Source organism: Calonectris borealis, chromosome Z, assembly GCF_964195595.1.
Source record: "Calonectris borealis chromosome Z, bCalBor7.hap1.2, whole genome shotgun sequence".
Taxonomy (NCBI): Eukaryota; Metazoa; Chordata; class Aves; order Procellariiformes; family Procellariidae; genus Calonectris; species Calonectris borealis.
The window spans coordinates 56,401,241-56,424,741 of NC_134352.1; the positions used below are offsets into that span (position 1 = coordinate 56,401,241).

General features: G+C 38.7%; 1 protein-coding gene across 1 annotated transcript in view; it reads left to right on the plus strand.

The window, feature by feature from the left end:
- Nucleotides 1-23,501, plus strand: part of SLC1A1 (solute carrier family 1 member 1) — a 56,418-nt gene that overhangs the window by 25,465 nt on the left and 7,452 nt on the right. The window contains exons 3-8 of the mRNA XM_075136545.1: nucleotides 9,470-9,562; nucleotides 11,402-11,516; nucleotides 13,784-13,826; nucleotides 15,671-15,778; nucleotides 17,189-17,373; nucleotides 19,404-19,511. Coding sequence (XP_074992646.1) covers nucleotides 9,470-9,562; nucleotides 11,402-11,516; nucleotides 13,784-13,826; nucleotides 15,671-15,778; nucleotides 17,189-17,373; nucleotides 19,404-19,511 — 652 coding nt within the window. The remainder of the gene's footprint in view (nucleotides 1-9,469; nucleotides 9,563-11,401; nucleotides 11,517-13,783; nucleotides 13,827-15,670; nucleotides 15,779-17,188; nucleotides 17,374-19,403; nucleotides 19,512-23,501) is intronic.

Below are 23,501 nucleotides of genomic sequence, written 5' to 3' on the forward strand. Positions count from 1 at the left end.
TAACTGCTGTTACAGACGGACTGACAGAATAGGAAAGGAAGAATTCTAGTAACAAACACCAAAGACAGAGGTGGTGGGTCACCAAAAATCTCATTTGGGAGACTGTGTATCACAGTGTCTTTGGGGCTTCCATTTGCCATAGCTTCTTCCTTACCTCATCTCCTCAGCCAACATCTGAGTCAGAACTGTCGTCCTAATGCGACTTCGCTGTATATGCCACTCAGTTAGCTAGTGGAAGACTAGATACAAAAAGTAATTCAGAGCCCCATGACACAGTAAACAGGAGGAAAAAATAAAATTATGTGAGATGCATGTCAAGTGAAAGATGGTTGAGAATGATCTACAGGTAATAACAGATAGCAGCATCTGAGTCCTGTGGCTCAGCTGAATGGTGAAGTCGTGCATAGAATCGTGCTTCCTGAAGTCCTGAGGGTGGGTGGTATTTCAACAGACAGCTGTGAATTACTTGTTTGGTCCTGACGGCCTTTTTCGTATGCAAAGGATGCGGTATTGCATTTACTAGAGAATTCCACAGAGCAAATGGAAAAAGAGCAAAAAATTCACCGATCAGCCTTTGGAAGGAAACAACAGTAATTCCTCTGGAATGTAATTTGTAAACATAGATTTCAGGGAGAATATGAAGAAAGTGAGCTTTCAGGAGATTAATCACAGTCAGGGTAAACTTCTACTACAAGACCATTCCAACTGAAAGGACAGAATGGGAGAGAAAAGAATCAGAGTCTGGAATGGGAAGAGGGAAGATGAGTCAAGGACGGTTTCAATAAGGTATGGGCTCTGAATTCACCAGTGTAACGGTGATTCCCCTTGCAGCTGTTATTGTCTGAAGTGTATACAGCAGGGTTTTCCTTTCAAAAGGTGAGCATAGGCCAAGGACAAAAGGAAATACTGGGCCAAGGACAAAAGGACAGAGGACAGCTGGCTTTGGTACTCTTCCTTGTTTTTCAGAAGGCCTGAGAGGAGCATTCTTCGCACAGGAAATGAAGAGGTAGTGGTAGGATTGCCTTGCAAAAGCAGACATCCAAAGTGGATATAACCACATCACCAAGAAACTGGATGGGTGAAAAAAGTTCAGATTAGTTGGCAAATTTAACATTTAGTCTATTCATACCCTTTCTGAGTCTCAGGGAGTATGACTCCCAGCATGTGTCCCTGTTTAGGAAGAATTGCTGTGGACTGATGAGTCACAAGGGAGACTGCATAGGTGATGCCAGGCACTTGGAGCACAAAGATCTCTCCAAATCTGACTTCATATTTATGAACTGTCCCAACTTTATAGGACAGCAGAGAACACCTTTCCCTGCTGTGAAAAGGAAACTTTCCCACTTGTATCCCTCACCCAACCATCAAACAATGACAAAATTTACATGGGAGTAGGATGAAATGTAATCTTATATGTGTGAGATTCCTTCCTTTCCTGGCAGTAGCTGATTAGAGCTAGCAGTAGCCTGTGGAACAAGAATGCAAATTTGGATTCTCTTAGACACATAGAGGAATAAGAAAATAAGCATTAAGCTTGCTACACAAGTCAACACTGGAGCTAGAATTTGGTGTTCAGTTCCTCAAGCAAAAATCGTGTGTCACTTCTGAAGATATAGGCCGAATACTGTTTCAGTATTAGCAGTGTTTCCCATTGCAAGTAGAAAAGAAGTATGGCAACCGATTCAAAATGGTCACTTGCCTTTAAGAAAGATTGCTGTTATGACTTGACCACCAGCTCTGTGATGATCAGAGGATTAAACGAGAACGGTCAGTACGAGGTAAATGACATTCCAAAAAACAAATTAGAATGGAGGGGTCATACCACAGTCAGGTGCAGTTGAAATTTTGATACTGCTCATGTCTTAAATTAGAAACACTCCCAGCTCCATCTTTTAAAGCCAAGTAACTTCATGCATTTCAGACAGCTATCCATTTATCAAGGGCACTGTGTCTGCACTGTTTCATTCTTTTTTTTTCCCCCTAGTATTTTTCGAAGAGTAAATCTTATATTTTTCCAACAGCACATAACATAGTGCACCCCTGGCAATAAAACAACGCTGCTATTTTTATATAAAACATTGTGGTCCTCTTAGAAGGATTGCTTACTGAAATTCTCTATATGCATTTTAAGATTCTCCTGTGGTTTTCATATGTCTGTTGCAACATTCTGTAAAAAATTTTTAAATGGCCCAGACTATCCTATCCATCGTATCACTTCTATGACCTAGTGACTGCACATTACAGCCAGAAGAGCCAAGATGGAAGGAAAGAATTAAAACATGTACACTTGGGAGAAGTTGAGAATTCTTTAATGATTCCTCTAGCATCTGCAGAAATTCCTCAACTAAAGCAGTAAGGCTGATGGCAGTTTGCAGCAGTTTTAGAACTGCATTTTGTCCTTGAATCAATATCTTAGTCATAGATGAGAAGGTGTAAAAGCCATAGCATTCTACTCTTCAGGAACTTTTGTTGCTATATTTTTGTTACAATAGTGAATTAGATATCAGAACCCTGAGAGAATTGTGTACAGTTGATGTGCGCCATACTTAAGTTATTTCTCCTCAGAAATGTGATTTGCACCCAAAACTAACCGAGAAAGCTGCGAATGGCTGGCAGTTGGGTGGTCACAGAAGGCCCTTGAGCCAGACTCTTCTCTCTGGCACTGAGTCACACTTAAGGAGAAGAGCCTGCCACCAGTGCTAGGAGGTAGCTAAGTGGCATCGATCCTTGTACAGAGAAATCTCACATCTTGGTCATCAAGTGTAGCAGTGTTGGCAAAGGGAAGTAAACAGCCCAGCCTTTTGCTGATTATCCTTAATGATCAATTTTTCATGCAGATGAAGTGAGATGGTGGAAGAAACAGATACTGTCAGCTTCCACTGATCTTCAGAAACTTTGAGAACAGCTGAGAAGTACTGCAGGAGATGCACTTGATGATGACACTGAAATTTGTAGAGCAGCCAAAAAAAAAAAAGGCCAAGGTGTCTAGGAATGATTGTTGCTGCTGAACAGAGTCAATCGCAGCACCAAATTGTAGATGTAGTCTCTTATAATGTATTGAAAAAGACCATCTGGAAGCATAAATCCTTGTGCTCAGTTGGGACACCTCTGTAGAAAGGTATGACAAACTTTCAGGATGTAGGTGTTATCCCCTAGGGAACCAGAAAGATGATAATCACTGGAAGTCAGAGGAGCCCTGTGATTGTTTCCAGTCCTTAATGCAACCCTTTTCACCCCCACATCTCACAGGACCACAGAATTAATGAAGCACAGAGAACAACTCTAGAATTACAGTGTTATACCTCGTGCCAAAGCCATTTGGACACGTGTGGATTTGTACAGGCCTCCAAAGTGAACACTGGTACAAACCACACAACGGCACAGTGCAATATCATCTTGTACAGAGAGCATTTTGTTCACTTGACTATTCATCATGTTGGGCACTGATTTGCTTGTTTCAGTTGAAAATATTTATCCCAACTGTACACATCGCAGAGGGAGAAAAAAATCTATAATTCATGGATCACATAGTTTTAGTTTTTGACCAGGGTTAGTACCTGTAGTACAGAGCAAGTGTTCTACCCTGGACAGTAGATCTCGCAAGTGTCGGTAATTTTTCTGTGATGATAGCCGCTGCAGTCACTTGGCTATCCACTCCATGCTGTATAAAAATGTAGTTCTATAGCAGGTTCCCCAAATGTTGATAGCAGCATAAAATTTCTATTTTATGTGGGAAATGTCGGTCATTCCAACAGGCAGGAACAAAATAGGAGGAGGGGCTAATGGGGTGGTAACCTTTCAACATCTTTGAAGGTTTTATTGATGCACTGTAAGTGGTTCCCTCTCCTGCACTCCATTAAATAAAATGAAAAGATTAATATTAATGAGTACTTGATTTTTTTACCTGATTTTATAGGTTGCCCGTTAGGAACTGCTGTCAGCTCTTAAGTCTGTGTTAATTGGCCAGCTTCAGCGAAAGATAAAGAAGCTTTCTAATATCCAGATGCAGAATAATTTCACATCACAGAGGTCTAGTAGCTTGATATTGCTATAAACTGAAGCAACTGGTTTCTTTATCTTTCACATTATATTAACTGCTGTGATTTTGGGTATTTCTGCAACCTCTGGACAGGTTCAATACCTCTGTCTCCTACTTAGCTCTTGGCCTCAGCAACACTCAAAGACAAGACAGTCTGCAATCTAGTTACACAGGTGATGAAAGATGTTTCTTTACAACTAGTTTGAAATTGCTACATTGCAATGTAGCTGGTTGGTGGCACTTTCCACTGCTGTGTCTGAAGAGGAAGAGAGTAGGAATTCCCTATTTTCGGAATAAATGCATCAGACATAGTGAATGTGAGGATTTGTTACAAAGTCCACAGTACTTTACCTGAAGCAGAGATACATAATTACACTGCGCCACAGCACTTTCGGTGGCACGCTAGTGCAGGTTTGAAAGGGTTTGAAAGACCTCAGCTGGATTTTTATTCTCAAAGACCTATGGGTATTTCAAATATCAGGGACCATTTGGGAGTGGTGGACAGGTCTGGTTTGTGACTATGAATTTGTCTGAATGGTTTACCTGACTCCAATACCTGCAGAGTTTTTTGATTAGCTACTTGGTTTCTTTTACCTGAAGCATTATGCATTATTTGTGTTTCCAAAGACCTGAGTAACTGTTTTTGAAAACTAAAAGGGAAGTATACAGAAATAATTGAGAATCTTATTGCATTTACTGGGAAACAATAAGAAAGCTGTAGATCAACCTGGAAGCAGTGAAAAGAGGTTGACTCTGTCGGCAGTTGGGCAAAGGCACTCCTGTATTTAATGGGAGTGGAGTTGTCATTAGCGGCAGAAGAGAGGACAAAGAAAGAAAACTGAGGACTGGTTTGTGTTCAGAATGTTCCAAAACAACCTTTCTAAGCAGCAAGGCAAAGAAAGACAAGTGTTTATCACAAAAAGTCTAGAAAATCGATTTCCTGGATTTGCATGAAGCTTCAACAGCGTCAGTGGCATTGAAACATACATTTCAGTGATTTTTCAAGACTTCATTATAACTTCTCCAGCACTTTCAAAATTATAGCTTTGTTTAGGAACATTCTCTGTTCCCCTGTGACACCAAAATGGAAAAAAAATCACTCTTGTCAGAGAGAAAATAGACAAGTAAATATTGGTCTTACTTGAAGTTGCAACCTTATCTAATACTAAAGTGTTGGTTTTTTAAGTCTGTGAGAAAGCAAAAGAATGATTCATGCTTTCATCAATGGCTACTGGTAAAAATTTCTGGAACACAATGTTTCATATTTAGGATCAGTTTTGTTTAAATCACACTATTCCCTTAGGTAAAGTAGCTTTATACAGTAGCATTTCAGTGAAGCGGCTCTAAATATGTACAACAAAACAAGATTATGAAGGAAATTTCAGAGGGACTTGAAAAGTTGCAGATGACTGATGGTGCTATCATCCAGTCTTAACAGGACTCTTGGTTTGATGCACTTAACCAGGTAGACACAGGTTCTAAAGTAAGAGTTGGAGAAGCTATGTGTCTTTCTCTAACTTTGGCAACACAACTATTCCACATGCAAAAATCAGTAGTTGAACACAACACAGGATTAAACTGGTCACTTGTAATAATTACATTTTTCTACTTCTGATTGTTTGCAAGTTTCACAATATTGTCCTCCTTTCTGGTTATTTTTTAAAGAGGAAAGTCCTGGGAATCCTCTAGCAATAGAGCAAAAATAACAGCTATAAAAATAGAAGAAAATTAAATTGGTAGGCTTCCTGGCAAAACCAATCAAAAGATTCAAGTGAAAAAATACCATATACAGAATTTAAAAAAAGTTATTGCAATGTGAGGATCAGCTGGATTAGAGTGTTCCTTTTTTCCCCAGCATTTAAAATGGGATATCTACATATCTTCTATGTAGAAGGCACATATCTTCTATGTGCCTCTTCTGATCTGTTGAGGGTCCTGGACCATCCTCACCCCTGTTGTGCTTTGATGCCTTCTAATACTCTGTCAAACAAAATTATTAACATCAGTCTTATTATTTATCCTCCCATCCTTTCCTTAAAAAAAAGGTGCATGTTCAGTACAGCCTTTCATTTTCGTTTTGATGTCCTGGGACAAGAAAGAGAAGATGTGAAAGACTTGATTTCACTGGTTGTTTCCTTTTTGCCTCTTTTACAAATGTCTTCCAAATTAGAGAAAATTGGGCAAAAAGAGAAAAACAGTACAAAGAGCTTTGAGACTGTAACATGGAAAACATGAAAGGTGAACTGCAGAAGACTAGGCAATTGATTCCCAAATTTGACTTCACATGTTAAAACCTTAACTCTGTTCTGCTAAGGTAATATGGGCAGAGAGATAGATAGGTTAACAGATCTTAACACCGGTTGGTGTCTTTTGTGATCATCTCCCTTAAGGCTTGTGTATCACAGCCACAGAATTGCATTCCATGCTTCAGTGACTGTAGCTGAATTAGAACATCTCTTGTAGGAAAATTTAAGGAACTAAGCTGAAATACTGCAGTTTTGAAATGCCCAGGGATGGAGGAGAATCCATCATGCCTGTTTAAATTCTGTACGCTAGACTACATTTACAGTTTATCTGCTCAACACGTTTGAACAATTTAAAACTTGGGGATAGGCTGAGGGAGGAAAAGAGCAAATGAAATAGCTATAGAAGTTTAGTGGTAATCCACAATTAAATCCAAGTTTAATTACACTGGTTTTGTGATCCTATCTTTATTTACAACCCTGCAGGCTTCCCATTTTGAGTAGCGTGTGTGCCATCTTAGTTTGAGAAATAAGTTTTCTTATGAACTGAAATGAGTGTTAGTTGTATGCTTTGTTTAATACATCTTCCATTAATTCTTTCAGTTATGCCCAAAGAAATTATAAAGCCGTGGTGTTATTTCAAAGGATATTTAATTTTCAGTTGGCTTGAGAAGAAGTCCAGTAGCTATCAATTATAATACATTATCAATTGCTCACTAATGACAGTAGAATATATCTGGAGGGAAATCTATTTTTATGTATTGTGTTTTCGTATGTGTAACAAGCTAACATGAAAAAAAGCAGCTTAGCAGCATAAAGCACCCAGTGCAAACCTGTGTCTTTGGCACTTGTAGTGAATGCTACTTCATTCTCTAAATGGAAGCATAATCCTGAATGCAGTTTTGTTTCAGAATACTGAACTGTTTCAGCAGTTTTGAAAAAAAACCCACCACACCTGTCATCCTCAGAGCATACTCGTACTTATTCAGTCATGCCTGCCTGACCGATTTGCGTGTTTTTATAGCTACTAGCAAAGCAGTACCGACATGACAGTGGAAGCACAAGCTGAATTCTAGCACAGCTCACTTACTAACGGGATCATCATCCAGTTTAAAAATGCAGGGGCAAAGTTTGCCCTTAATTATACCTCTGTAATGCCGGTGAGCATAACAGTTTGCAAAGGGATTTCATTTGGAGCCAGCAGAATGGCTGTCACAGGAACTTCGTGTCATACTAGTTGTAGAATCTTTATAACTGTGTACTCCAGGGGAATAACCTTGCATGATTATTAGGCTCTTGGCTGAGTCAGCAAGACTGTCAGGCAAAAAAATCTTAAAACTTTGTGAAGCACTCCATCCCACAAAAAGATTATTATCTTACCTCCACTGTCTGTGTAACCACTATTGACAGTCGATACAACAAGTTTTAGAATAAAATTCCATGATTTCTAATTTTTATGAACTTTTCATTAAAAGATATGGAACTTCGGCAATACCAGTTTGCGCTCTTTTGAAAACATGATGTAAAGTCTTCTAAGTTAATATATCAGGTACAAAATTTTCAACATTGACAGCGTTTGAAACCAGCTCTTCTATTGTCCACAGAACCCATTATTTATTAGTATCCATTCTCAAAAGTTCATACTGCCATAATTTCCATAGCTGAGGCCACTGCAGTGCAAAAGTCCTCCTTTCTACCTGGTTTTTCCCAGTTCCCAAGCTGAGAAATAAAAACAGTGGCCGAGATTCTGTGTCCACTCTGTTGTTTGTGCCTCAGACAATATCCTTAGTGCTCACAGCCTCCTGTAATAGCTGTGGCATCGCTTTTTTCTGTGCACTTGCCGTATGAACAATTCTCTTATTATCCTTATTTGCTGTACAAGTGAGATGATAGTCTTTACATCATGATTTCTGCAGGTATATGTAGTTCTTCTGTAGTCAGTCTGATGATATGCCATCCCATGGAAGACCCCAAAATAATCAAATAGGTGATGAAATAAAATAACCTTCATGCTCCCCTCCCAGTACTGTTTGCATTTTGAATAACAATTAACAGAACAAGTAAGGCATTATATGAATGCACTAGGCACAAGTTGTTACTGCTGTTAATATGCCTTCTGAAAGAGACATCAACACATGGTTAAAGTATGCTTGCTAAGATCCCTTATGAGCTCAAAGATCAATAAGTTACATTTGTGTCAGAAAGAGCTTTTGATTTTTCTTCCTTAGGTTTTGAAACTTTTATTTTTTTTCTACAAAATCATGCTTCTCTGAGGTTAAATATCCTCGTGGTATTTTTGCTTTCCTATAGAAGGGAATCTGGCCAGTCTTTGATAATCTGACTCAATAAACATAAAAATATAAATGGATCACAAATGTATAATAAAGAGATAGCAGTGAATTATTAACTAATGTGGTTATAAACAGTCAAGTTTTACAGTCACAATGCTCATTTTACCCTGGTTACTGATTTGTATGTGTACAGCTATAACTGTAAATCTTTTAAACAATTAAAAAATACTTCATGACAGTTTGATATAATATTGTTGCCAGAAGTTAAGTTGACCTCAGTATAACACCTGCCTCAGCGCTTTCCCCACCTCCATTAAAACACTGCCCTCAATTTCTGGCAATGACAGGTACAGGCAGAGGAGTGGGAACAGCCCAGACTTCAGAAAAGCTTTAGTTAAAAAAAAAAACAAAACCTGTTAATAAAGGCGAGCCCGCTAGGGATGAGCTTTACTTGTCTGTATGTGCCTTAGAGCAACCTAGAGTAACAGCCCCGAGCAGCTCCCTTCCCACGGCGTTTAGTTTTAAAGCCAAAATGTTGCAGGTCTGGAGAAAGTGAAGCTATTATTTAAGTGAATATGGAAAGAAACTGTAACATACTTTCATAAACCAAAGAAGTCTAATTCATCACCAACATCAGGGAATCAGAAAAGCTCAATTATCTTTTTCCTAGAAAAATCCAGGGAAACCAGATTTTTGCAAAAACCAGAAGAAAATATGTTGGTCTGCTATAGACATTTTTCAGAAGTGCAGCTGGCAATTAGGTATGTAGAAATACCTTGAATAAGGAAAAATTTCCTGCATAGAAATAAGAGACATTAAATAATTGTCTCTACAAAAATAACAAGTTTCTTTTAAGACTATTTTTCAGTGTTTTGTTTTTGTGGTTCTTTTTGCAGGTGTTGCTGCTTTGGATTCCAGCGTTTCTGGGAGGATTGGTTTGCGAGCAGTCATATATTATTTCTGCACTACAGTCATTGCTGTAATACTAGGTACTCTGTGATACTGTAACTTTTAAAATCCTCAGCATCATCTAATTACGAGTCTACAGCACTGTGACATTACTAATTTCCCAAGACAAGATGGGGAGAAGAGACAGGAATCATGCCAAACATCTTGACATACTTCTAGCCAGATACAGGGAGAAGTTAGTCCCGCTGTTCACAGTTGGGCTGTATTCATATCCAGTATGAAGTCACAGGCAATTTCGCCATACATTTCTGCTCAGAGAAGATTAGGGACTGTCTGCTTAGGTCAACGGTGACCAGCAGTGGGAAAGCTGAATGAACATCAAGGCCAGCCTTAACTACAAAGAGAATTTCCTCAAGAGCAAAATGATAGATTGTCGCTGATTCTCAGATGCGAGAATGTATGATGTGTCTCACCTGAAAGAATGACAGAAGATATTGCTTTCCTTATCACCTCATGTTCTTCCTAAAAGGTTTTTGTCCCCTTTGTCACTACCAGGGTCCAATCCTACCTCTCTGAAGTCCACATCTCCTCTGGCAGGAAGGTCATTCCCTACAAGCAGCCTTGAAATCTTCCATATTTGCTTAAACTTCAGCTTGCCTTCTTAAATAAGAAATAAAATTAAACTCTCCTCTGTCAGCTGTCAGGTAGTTTGTGGTTTATCTTTGTATTTTGTTGAGCCTGAGTGAATACTGTGCCTAGGTATCACCCACGAAAAAGAAGGACAAAATGTACATCATATGTGGCCTACCTGTAAAGCAAAGTAGTATTTAACAATAGAAGAAGAATCACATACAGACATATAAGGCCAGATAAATTTCTAGAGGTTGCATCATGGAGAATAATATATCACTGCGCTTACACTGTTTAGGCTGTCTCATTTGTCTGGGAATTTTCTGTGAATACATAACGAGGAAAATTAATAAAGACTAACATTAATATGTATCTAACTTTGAAATTGTCCCTACCTTGATAGAGGGATTAAATCAAACAACCTCCAGTGGTCCCTGCTATTCTATGATACTATGGTATTACTCGTTTCATTGTGCAGAGTTACACAAATTCAGTTCTGCTTTTATTCACAGCTGTCATAGAAAGCCTTGTTCCTGGCTGGTTGAAGGGTCATCCAAATGCCTCTTTCTCCCTACACTGAGATTTAGTAGTTTTATTTGCTTTAGGTTTGTTTGGATTTGGGGGAGGAAAAAAAAAAGAATAAATAATGTACATTTGGAAAGGCCTCGTATTTCATATAATAGAAAAAATGCCTAAAATGAAGCCACTGAAGTAAATGGGAAATTTGTCATTGATTTCAGTATTCATAAGGTCAAAGCTAGTATTTCTTGCCCATAGTTTTTTATTTCCGTCTGTTTCTGAAGCCCCTCTCTTATGTAACTTCATTGCTAACTAACTTTACCAAAACATCCTGTTGTACTTTGGGGTCACAGGACAACGCACTTGTATTCATATCTGAAAACTAGTAACAAGAAGAGCTGCATAAGGGAAAAGGTAAATAGCAATTCAAAATATCACCATGCAAAGGTTGCAGAACACTTCAGCTGAAGCCCAGCTGAAGTAATTTACCCTCTTGGTGAGCAGTAGTGATTTAGTACCATACAATGAAAAACACAGCTAGAGTACCCAAGCCCAGTGGCAAAGCCGCAAGTAGCTCCTGTGTTGGGGGAACCCACACGTTTAAGGACACCACCTGTAGACTTCTCTTTTCTGAACAGTACGGCATGAGCACCCGGGGAAAGCATTTGCTGAGTTTAGCTCACAAAGAATTTAGGTACACAGGATACACTGAGGCAGGATACACCAATCCTCTGCTTGCACTGTGAGCTCTTCTTCTGATTCTCCTGCAGGGATTGTCTTAGTTGTGACCATTAAACCCGGAGTGCCTCAAACAGCAAATGAGATCGACAGAGTAGGCAGTACCCCAGAAGTCAGTACTGTTGATGCCATGCTGGATCTGATCAGGTGAGGTTTCTTTTTTAGTTTCCATACCCCTTGTTGCAGAAGTCCAAACTTATACAAATAAAGTTGTGATGTGTAACACAATAAAAATGCTTTCTAATGTTGTTTGGATGAGTAAGGAGAGAATAACTTGTATTCCAACAGGTCAGAGTATGTTCAAAGCAGTTTGTTAAAAAAAATTTTCTTTCAACCATAGACTTTTGTTAATAAACCAACGACAACAAAAATTCCCTCCTTCGCAGAAATTGGTATGCATGATTTACCTAGTATGAAGAAAATACCCAGAAAGGATTGAATGTTTGGCGGTTTACTGACTGGCAGCTTGTGTGTCATCCAGCATAGACAACCTCCTGAAATTGTAGTGTTTTGTTTCCCCTCCTCAAAGCAGGAGTTGCACAGTCAACAAGTTTGCTGCATCACCAGTACCTAAGGCAACCTTATAATGAGTCTTTCCCCATCAGCATCCTGGAAAATGATAGATACTTAAAATGGTTAGAAGAAGGAAACCCTTAGAAAAGTCTGCAGAAGACTTGAGCAGGTTTTCAGAGCTAACTTGTTTAAGGAATTAGAAAAGCATGACAAAAAGGGCTGCATTTCCAATAGTGGCTGAGTAGTTCTCTCAAAAATGTTTCTGTGGATTCTTTTTTTTCTCCAGCTGCAATTACTCTCTGTTCTGTATCACTATTCCTGAATAGTAGAATTTGTAGAATTTTTACTTTATGTAGAATTTTTACTTTATCTATGATGTAAGAATCAACTGCCACATATCTAAAATTGGCTTTCTCAGCATTTTTTGTTTCAGGAAATGTGACTGGCATTTGCAGATGCAACTCCAGATACACAGTTCTTTGACATTTGTAAAATATACACATGCATGTATACATATATGTGTATATCTGCCTTGAAAAAGTCACCGTCCTCTTTAATAGCAAATGTCTGCTCTCATCTGGGGTATCTCTGCCCCAGCACAGATCAAGGTAGACCTCTTTGAGAATAACTCAATTTCTCTGAGGTTTGTATGTGAGATAGTTAATAGCCTAGGTGTTAACCCCACAGCCCCATGTTCAACAATCCAGAGCTCTTCCCAGCCTCTGTCCCCTCCTGCCTGTGCATGACCAGAATGCAGCTCCTTGGATGGCTCATCTCATTCCTCATGGTCACTTGCCCAGGAATCAATGAGGGCAACTGTGCAATCAGCTGAATTGTAAAACCTAATGCAGTCTGTTACCAATAACTTCCACATGAACATTTCCACACCTATTCACAGGGCTGATGTAGCTCCATGCACAAAAAAGTCTTCCTATAGTAAGAAGCAGTGTGAATTCTAATCCAGAGTAGTTTCTCTGGGCTTTTGCTACAGTTTATAGCTCAACTTCTTGTAAATAGATGTAGGACTGTAAATTATGAGTTTGAGATCTGAAATTCTCTTTTAAATGAATTATAGTTACTTTTCCTACATATTTATATCCATGAGATTTAAGATTCAAATCCAGACAGTCTTGTAAAGATTAAGGAAATCCCAGGCTTGTACAAACTACTCTTGCCTTTGAAGAAATTTTCCTTTAAAAACTTGAAAAATAAAGGCAGGAGTTTGTGAAGGATCTGGAAGGGAGATAAGTATGCTTCTGCTTCAATATATGAACTACTTTTTTCTGCATTGGACTGGGCACTCAATAAATACCTAATTAATGCTTTTTTCTGCAATTGTTTGAATCTGAAATTGGTGGTTGGAAAGGAGGCACACAACTGGATTGCACTGTTTCTGATCTAGTTTCCTAATTTTTCAGTGTGTGAAAATGGTTCTTGACCCTGGAATAACATATGGGAGCCTTCCATCAGCCAAGATTGATTTCTGAATTCAAAACTACAATAGAGCACACTAAATATCTGATTCTTCCAGCACAGTGTTTATAGAAGTTACTATTTTTTTTCTGCCATAAAAATGGTGTCTCCTGTATTCCTCATGCAAATGATGGAGATGATGCAGCAAGGAAAAAAACTACTGGGTTTAGTAGCTTACCAAGAGAAATGTAAAATACTGAAAAATAAGCCTGAAAATTCAACAGTAGGAAAACAATCAACTGATTGTTGGGAGTCCTGTACCCTTAATTTCTTATGTCTTTATATCTGACAGTGCTAAATACACTGCTTTCTGGATAAACGAACACCACCTGATCTGTTTTTCAAGCAGCAGATTTTATTATTTTGTTTATATAAAGAACTTGTTCTTAGTATGCTGTAATGTTGACATGCGTCTACTTTTTTAACAGGAATATGTTCCCAGAAAACCTTGTCCAGGCCTGTTTTCAACAGGTAAGTTTGAACTTTCCTCTTCATTACTGTAGTTTTCATTGCTAACTACAAATTACTCTTCTTTTATGTCCCCAAAAACTATGTCAGGTAAGAATTATTTCTAAGTCCAAGAGTATCTTAATCTCCCATAAAAATACTTTTTTCAAAGCATATTCGTTTCATTTCCATTATCATAAACACTCTGTTATCAGCTATTAAGTCCTTGATCATCCCTTGCAAAAAGACACTCTTTAGGAGCTGGGTGCAGAAAAAAAGCAGTGTATTAGACAAAATTTTTCCTTTTGGGACAGGAAGAGTTAGAAGAACCACATCATGAGGATCTATTTCCTTGTTCTTAAAAAGCATCAGTGTCTGATGAAATCTGCATAAATTAGCCCTCAGCCCGATGTGTCCCACATATAATGTTCGTTGCCAGACCTGATGATCCATCTTAAGGAAAAGGCAGCCAGATTACTTCAGTCATCTTTATGTGTAAATATATCAACTGTTTTTTGTGATGCTCTCTGCTTCCCTTTCTTGTCTTCCCCAGCAGCTGCCTACCAGTTTATATGAAGTTTGTATGGGAGGTAATTAACCTCTCCCAGGAAATTATGTTAACTGTCCTGCTGTGCACAGCACTGAATGTATTTCCCGTTTATAAAACTTCTTCATGTATTTTTTCTCTTATGTTCGGTGACTACTGTCACCGAATACTAAGGGGACAGACAGGTTCTTTCAGGGATCCTTGGCAGAACGATGACAGCACTAAATAAAAGTTACAATTAAAGTTTTATTTTCTTAACAGGATATTATGATCAGTATAGCACAGAATTTATAATCAGAATAGCACAGGATTTCTATAAGCAGAATCAGTGTAGTATGATTTTATAACAGCACCACTTAGCTTACAGTTTCTAATCACCTGGACCCTCTGCAGATTGGGTCATATCTTAATACTTGGTTTGCTGTATCAACATAACATCATAGTCTAGACTCGAAAATCATATAGAAGAATACAAGTCACTCCCTCAGTCCTCAGAGGAAGCAGACGATGGTGGAGGTGTCCCTGGCCGCTGGGGGTCACGAGCTCACTGTCCAGCAGCAGTTCTGGTCCAAGTTCCCCCTTAGGACTTGTAACTGCTTGGTTTTATGGGCAGTGCTCTGGGTGCTGTTATGCTTCCCTGTTCTGTGGTGGGGTCATCACTACCACCTGGCTGGCCAGGTGCCTGGGACCTTCAAGGCTGGTAAGGAGGGCAGTAGTCAGCCTGGCACCCAGGATTCTTGAGGCCGGTAGGGAGAGAAGAAATCTGTTTGGTTCATCTACTTGATGCACAGGACCTTCAGGGCCTGATAATGCAGGGAAAGGGGACTAATAAGTGAGCAGCTTGGTCACAGAGAATGGCTGTTTGCCTTACTTAATGGCATTAGTTATGGTAACCACATTGCCCAGGGTCTGGTTGTATCAGGTGCAACTGCTCTACAGACCTCTCCTGGGGTGACTGTCAGCAATTCTCTCCAGGCTGTTTGTCCCAGCAAAAAGTCCCCTTGCCATTGTCAGGAACTGTATCTCCTCCCCCACAACACTGCACCGAGTTCACAGGGCACCCAAGAGCCTGGCGAGCAGAATTCATAGCACATTATCTGTGAATTACTGTTTAATCTGTTTAATCTACAGCATCTGAAATACAGAACGGTGATGGCTCACATGAATTGGGAAATAATGTCTTTGTCTATGTTTGCTACCTTCAAGTCAGATTGGTTCATTTTTCCCTTATTTTTATTGGGCAAAGGCTATGCCTTTGTCTATTCTTCAGTTTCCTCATGTTTCTAAATAAGCTCTTCTATTTTTTAAAAAACTTTTCCAGTATAAAACCAAACGTGAAAAAGTTGAAGCTACAACTGGCGTGGAAAAAAATAGCTCCACATTTACAGAAGAACCTGTTACAACTGCTACAACAGCAGAGGCTTCAGAGGTGTGACCTTTATTGTTGTATTCCTTCAAAATCTATGAAGTGGGGAGAAAGAACATAGATTAAATTTTATTTAGTTGATGTGGTTAGTGATTGAGAAAAGGAAGGAAATGGTACATAGATAGATTTTAGCAAGGGCACAAAACTTAATAAGTAAAGCTAGAGGTGATTATGAGGATTTTCAAGTAGGTTTAAGAACACCAGAGGACTCCACTGGTAATTAAGCAGTCCAAAGATAATAGATATGTGAGAAAATAATCCATTCATATACTCCATTAAATGTGTATGCTAATGAATTGTCTATTTGCTGAGAAATTAAAGAAAACAGCCACTGTAGAAAGGCTAGATGCATATCAGCACAAGATGTTTGAGCAGCAATGAGATAACTGTAAGCACTGCAGAAAGAAAGGAATGGAAAGTTACACTAAACATTTTTTTAATGGAAAAAAAAACAATCAAGGTAGTTGTTAATTAATAGTTTGTTACTCTGCAGAAAAAAAGGTAAGGAGACAAAAGTGAAGAAGAGGTTTAACAAGCCTCTGATTAGAGGTGTGGAAAGCTAATGGGTGTTGTTGGTTTATAAAGCCTAGATTTACACTGGAGGAGAGGGGGAAAGGAATTCAATAGAATATGAACACAGAACTATGAACAGTACCAAATCAATATGCATTTTATTATACTCCTTCCAAATTTCATCTCATAGTAATGGGAGCATGGGAATATGAGCTATATGAAAAGATATTAATTAAATCCTGAAACAGGATGTAGTGAAGAATTGCACCCTTTCCTCCCTGTGTTCATATTGCACAAATACAGAGGAATGTGTGAATACCTACCCATTTAGGAGGATTTTTATGTTATGTGTATCCAATTCTGCTACAAGTTATGCAATTTAACTGATTTCAGCTGAACAATATATTTTAAACTTGGGGCAAAATTGGACACCATTGTCCCAGTTCTTACGCAATGGATTATTTATCTTAAATCTAGACACAAACCCTTGAGTTGCTCAGAAATAACCACAAGGATTCTACATCAGCTGTGTTTTGTTCTCCACAGTAGGGAGTAAGCCTTGAGTGTATTGAAGGCATGACTGTGGATACCAAGACCTTGCCATACTTTGTGTCAGAAGTCTATAGAAAGGGCAACATAAATTAAGGGGCGTTTTATCCCCTGCTAGGGTTTGGTCAGCTCCTTGCATAGCTTTAAAATACAAAGCTTTCAAAGACAATTTAGTTCTACCTTCATGCCTGAACTTGCCCGCTTGGCACTGCCAGAAAGGGAATAGAGTGACTGGGGAAGAGCTCAGTGTCTTTTCAAAGAAAGATTTAAATGTGTTTTCATTTTAGAACTCTTTAAAGTAAATTCAGTGTTTTCAGATAGTAACTTTTTTCTCTTGAATCTCATTTATAGAATAAAACCCAAGAATACAAAATCGTGGGCATGTATTCTGACGGCATCAATGTGCTGGGGTTGATCGTCTTTTGTCTTGTTTTTGGAATGGTTATTGGGAAAATGGGAGAGAAAGGACAAGTGCTTGTGGATTTTTTCAATGCACTGAACGAAGCTACAATGAGAATAGTTCAGATAATTATGTGGTAAGTCCAAGGACATACTGGCACTTTCTAACAACTTCTTTAAGTGGGTTTTGTCATTGAAGAGGTAGGAGCAGACTCATACTTCACGTTCACTTTTGTATAGTGCTTTACAGCAAACAACTTTAAAAGAAAGGCTGGTAAAAAGTTTCCTTTCTACAGAATTTGATCCTTTTGAGGAAACTGGAGATAGGGCTTGCACTTACTATATACCACAGAAACACTCCTATTGGTACACAAGAAACCTGAGTTTTTCAGACATTCTTGCAAGAGGTTTATATCAAACCAGTACAACTGCACTAGTGATTTGAGGACTGTAAAGCATTACTACCTGCATGCCCTTCTGAGTCTTGAACACCATTCCCTGATAGCCATTATGTTCACGGGATAGCTGTCCTTGGAGCTAAGTTCCTTTAAAAATATAAATTGATATACAAGCCACTGCACAGAGCAAAATCCAAAATGCTATGCAAAATACAACTGAGCATCATTTACCTTCTGCTAATAGGTTTTGTGAGACAACATTCTCACAATATTATCTCATAATATTCTCAGACAGGAAAAACAATTTAAAAATGTAGCAACTCGTCTGATAGTGTTTGGTTGGACTTCACAGCTATTCACAGAGCTTTTTTCTGTACAGATCACAGTTTCAGGATCAGGACTATAAGCACACACAATCCTTTCCAGAGCTTGATTGTACACGTGGAGTGCCTTGTGCCATTTACTATGATACTCTGCTCATATCCACATGTTTCACACAAACAGTAGCTTATCAAATCTGGCCCTTCCATGGATTTTTCTTCCATCCCAGCACACTAAGATGCCTGTAAAACCGTAAACCTGTCCAGAGTTTAGTTGCACACTTCTTGCTGCCTTTAAAGAAAGGTAAATTAGTTTCTGCAACTTGTCCTGTGTCCAGCTGGTTCAGTCCCCAGCTGAGTTACAGCCCCATAAAATAGGCTGCCTCTGCAGCACATTACTACTAACAAGACCCGAGAGTTAGCACATGCCACAGATACAGGATCCTACCCATAAGCTGACTATCCATTGTCTTGCATGTGCTTGAAGCTGTGGCTACAGACTCCCTATGTTTCTACAGATGTGGGAGCTGTTGCCTTGAATAAGGTAAAGTTTGATGCTGGCAGTGTCAGGAGTTAGTTCGGCTTTCACCAAGTTCAGGGCTCAGAAGGAACTATAGAAGCCCTTGCTTTGCACAGAGACAGGGTACTATTTTGTTTGTGAGATAGCACATGCACATTTTATAAATTTATAATTTATATTTTTAAGAGGATACATTTTATATATTAAAAAAAATTATAAATTAATTTATACTACTCAAAGCTCCGAAGTGGCACCTTGTCTCTGTGACAGCCTGCTCTCTGGTACCGAAAGGAATGCAGTGGAGCTGGTGCTAGCATAAGTCCTGATTTTTGCCTTGAATTTTCTGTAGGCAGTAGCCCATGCAGCTATTGATGTCTGATAGCCTTGTGTAAGTTTACTGGGAATGGGGACTCCTCCATCAAGCAACACACTAAAATCACTCTTATTCTGTGCAGGCGACCCACATATAGCCCCCGGTGCTGCAGGGCAGCTGCTGTAAGCACAGGAGACCTCTCCCATCTGTGTGTGATTGCAGAACGCACAGATATTGGTCTCAGCCCTGCAAACTTCCACCTCCAAGTAAGCTTGGCTATGTATAAACATTTACTGTAGTAGGGGAAAGCCCACACCCCTTCCCAACTCTGTGTATTCTGTGACACCAGGTCATACAGTACTTCTTAGACTATGCATAGGGTTTCATTTACTCTGATTTTCTAATCTTTTTTCATCACCTCTATTGTAGTCTTGCTGCAAGTGAATAAAATCAGTTGTATAATAGAATATAAAAAAAGAATTTTCAGTTATGTAATAGCATATAAAAAAATTCTTCCATCTGTTGTAAAAAGTTATACTGTGCGAGGAATTATTCCATGGTGAGCATGCAATATTTCTGAGAATGCATTTTTAATTGCTTTATTTTTGCTTTCTAGGTACATGCCCGTTGGTATTGTGTTTTTAATTGCTGGGAAGATAATAGAAGTTGAGGACTGGGAAATCTTTCGTAAACTGGGTCTTTATATGGCTACAGTACTAAGTGGGTATGTCATTTCTTAAAGATGAAATTAAATGTGTGCAGTTTTTAGAACTCAGTTGATTACAACTCAATTATCCACAACACCCAGCCTCTTCTAGGTCAGAGACAAAAATTCTTGTCAGTGAAAATTATGTGAGGATGTTGTGAATGCACATTTTGCTGAATGCATGTTTTGTTTTAAAAAGTTACTGCCTTGCATTCTAAAAAAAAAAAAACCAAGGCTGTTTTTGTATTCATTGTTTCATCTTCTCAGTTTGGTGCTGAAACAGATAAGATCATTGTATTTTTGAGAGTAGTAATGCTTCTGTTAGATACTAGAAGAAGCTGGAAAAGGGTGAGCTTGTGAATTATGGCTTATTGGGGGCTGCCAGCCTATTGAAAATACACGAATATCTGGATTAAGCTGGGAATCTCCATGGGACCTGTGGGCCCAAGGTGTACCAGCATAGGCCCAGCTCCACTGCCCAATATGAATGCACAGTAAGTGCAGTGCACAATAAATTATGCCAAAGAGGAAATTGATCCCTTCCCACCTCAGCGCAGAGCAGGCAGCTGACATCGAAAGAAGCCCTGGGGATTGCACTGTTTGTTAGTTACTCCTTCAAGGCACAAGTAGCTGCTGAAGCTGCAAAAGCAGCAGTTGCTATCTGAATAACTTAGCCAAGCATCAAAACATTTTTTCTATTCTTTTTCTAGACCCTTGGCTGTGTAGAACAGTCTGGGGTGGAGGAGGTTACACCTGCACAATGTGGAGCCTTGCAGATATGGAGCCTTAGAAGGGGCAACTTAACTGCTCCAATTATATAGGTTATAATACTAGATCATTATATATCTCTGAAGACTATCCTACAAAGAACCCTTTTGATATATAAATGGATATTACAGTCCCAATAAGTTAAATGCATTTAAATTTCTATTTCCAGTTCAGTGAAGCATAAATTCTAGGCTGTCGTGCTTCATTGCCTTAGCATTCACTCCTATAATTCCTTCAGTATACTAAGGATTTATTCATGCTTTGTGAGGAGGCTAGATCCAAAGTTGTTCAAGATCTTCTTTCCCCCCACTTTATGCATATGCATGCTATTCTTCAAACGTCATTCACATGCTTTCTGACAACCAAGCAGAGAGAAGGGTAATATATTAGTCTTAAATGCAAACTTGTCTATAAATAGTCAGGAAGGATCTCTTTTTTTTGCATTAATCTTTGCTAGATAATCGTATTTATTTCAAAGTTGTTTTGTTATATGCATAAGCCAGTATGTTTGGACTAGCTGTTCAAAAATCATTTGAGATATAATGACTTTCTAAGTAAAAATTACAGCTCCAGAAATAGCACTGAATCATGACTTTTTCAAAATGTTACAGAGATGAGTGCAATTTATGTTTGTCTAATGGATAATGCAGTTTTTTGTGAGTTTCCATTTAGACTTGGAAAAGAAATCTGATTTTTAAAAGATGCAAAAGTTGATGTTTACCAAGAGACTGTAAATCAGGAGACTAATACTATCTATATAAATTATAAATGAGACCATGACTGCAAGTTAGGTAGAAGTCATTTATAGAATGACACTGTATCGCTTCTGCAGGTTTTCTATGTTATTAACTCCAATTAACTCAGAGGAAGAATACGTTGGATGGATTATTATTGCTCTTTGACTTCAGTTTTAGGTCAGATAGCAAGTTTTACAGTTTTAGATCTGATAGCAAATTTTATTTGTGCCATCAAAATGATTGTGTGTAGTAAGGGTGCCCTTTACATCCTTGGAGAGAAAAAGTCTCTGTTCAACCGAACTCCCTTGCACATGCCATGATTTTCCCTGATGGGTGCTAGGGTAGGTCTCTGCAGCATTTCTGTCTCTTACGGGATGGTCTACAGTGCGTGATGCTCAAGGTGTTGTGGAGAAGGACTAACAGCAGCACATTCTCTACAAAACTGACCATCAGGGAGGGCATGTTGTAATGAGATCACAGGAGCAAAGATGACAATGTATATACAAGGCTATAGGCTGCAGGGAAAAACTGCTTGTTCTACATTTTCCAGCCTGCAAGAACACCCTTTTCCCCACCTCTTGGCAAACAGGAGAAGTTGTGCTCTTTCTTTGCTTTGGTTTCTTAACCATTGCTGTTCCCACCATCTTTTTGGCTTCCATCCTTATTTGCTTGACCTTGTCTGTTTGCAGTGTGTTCTGTTCTTTGGCGTCTTCTGTAGCTGTCTCTCTATCCTCCCTTTAAGCTTGATCCTGAGAATTACAGGTTATCTTAAACATATTTCCTGTATTCCCTATCAAGAAAAATGTGCAAGAGCATGAGGGCTGGTGTGTCTTATCCTCCTCTTCCTTTCCTTTAACTTCCCTCTCCAGCTCATCTTCTATCTCACCTTCTTCCCAGGTTTATTTTTCATGACCTTTCACATTCTCAGCCCTGGCAGCTCTCACCCACTTTACCTCTCATTCAGGTCACCATGAGGGAACAGACTTCCCGCAGTGCCGCTGCTCCAGTTGGCCACTAAGTATCTTCAGCCTCTCACTTTTAATAGTGGCAGTGTCAGGATGAGGACAAGTTAGCAGTCACAAAGGAGGAAAATCAAGTAGGAGGCATAATACAAGTGCCAGAGAACTCACAGCCTGAGGTGGAAAAAAAAAAGGAAGAGTAGCCTGTGCCTTTGTCTTTTCTGAAAGCAGCAAGGCAGCTGCATCTCTGGACGCTATAAAGAATGCCAGCTGGGGATTCTGAGGGACAAGATTCTTTCTATCTTAAAATTGAACCCCATTAGAATTTCTCTTTTCAGTTGCTGATATGATTTTTGGTATAAAAATTTCTGCTGCTTGCTGTGAGTCGCATTTCGTGAATGAAAAGAAATACTAGTTCGAATTTGTTTCATGAAAATCAGTAGTGGGAAAGCAGATATGCACAAATACTTTATTTTGGATAATGCCATGTTCATACTGCTGCTAAAAAAGTGCAGATCTAAATTTTTCAAAATAACTACTTGGAAGTCAGTATGCTTCTAGGCGTAGAGATGCTTGAAATGTTTACTCTCATCAACATTTTGTTAAGACACCCAACGACACCCATACCACTTTATATTATTTTCTGTATGTTTTGCAGAATTCACTTTGTTCTCAGGCACCATTGTATAAATTGTTAGGTTTCTTTCTAGAGTTCTTTACAAAATTTTATCAATACGCGTTGCGTGCTGTTATTTGCATTTCACTAAATAAATAATTTGTTCACATACAGAATGAAAACTTCAATACTTTTAAAACATAATTTTTCCAAGGAAGCAAATAGTTGGGTTTTATGGGTGATTTTTGCTGCTGTTGTGGATTTCTGTACTGTGGCTACTGTTCTCTTAATTGCCTATTTTTGGCAGAACAAATGGTACCATGATTTATCGCTATCGTTATCAGCTGCTCTGAAATCATAAAGCACTATTACAACACAGTAACATTCACAACAACATCTTGTGAGGACAGAATAAAAATCCCAAGGTCATACATGACAACTGTTCTAGGCTTTATATTTCCATGCTAATTTCTTTTCACAAGAAGCTGATGCTGCTATAATTGCTTGCAACCTTGGAACACAGGAAATCTTTCACAGACCCCTCACATATATTTCATTTCAAACATACTCACAGCAGGCTGTTTACCTCTAATCTTAATGCCCACAAAGCTCTGCATTCATATGCATTCAGGATTAATGCACAATGTTCAAAATTAGTGCACAAGCTGAAGGATGAATTTGTCCCTGAGACCCATCCAAATATCCAGGCAAATACACCTGAGCAGCTAAAGTCAAAATGACAATTTGATCTTTCGCATGTCAACACATTTAATTTTAAAAATGAATAGTTTCAAAAGTCAGTATTTCAGCATCTTACAACATTAAAGATGGTGAGACTACATATATCTCATTTGTACAGTCTGAAATACCTTACTACATTTTAGTTGTAGACCTAAGCTTACACAGTTTTCCACACGGTAAGTGTGGA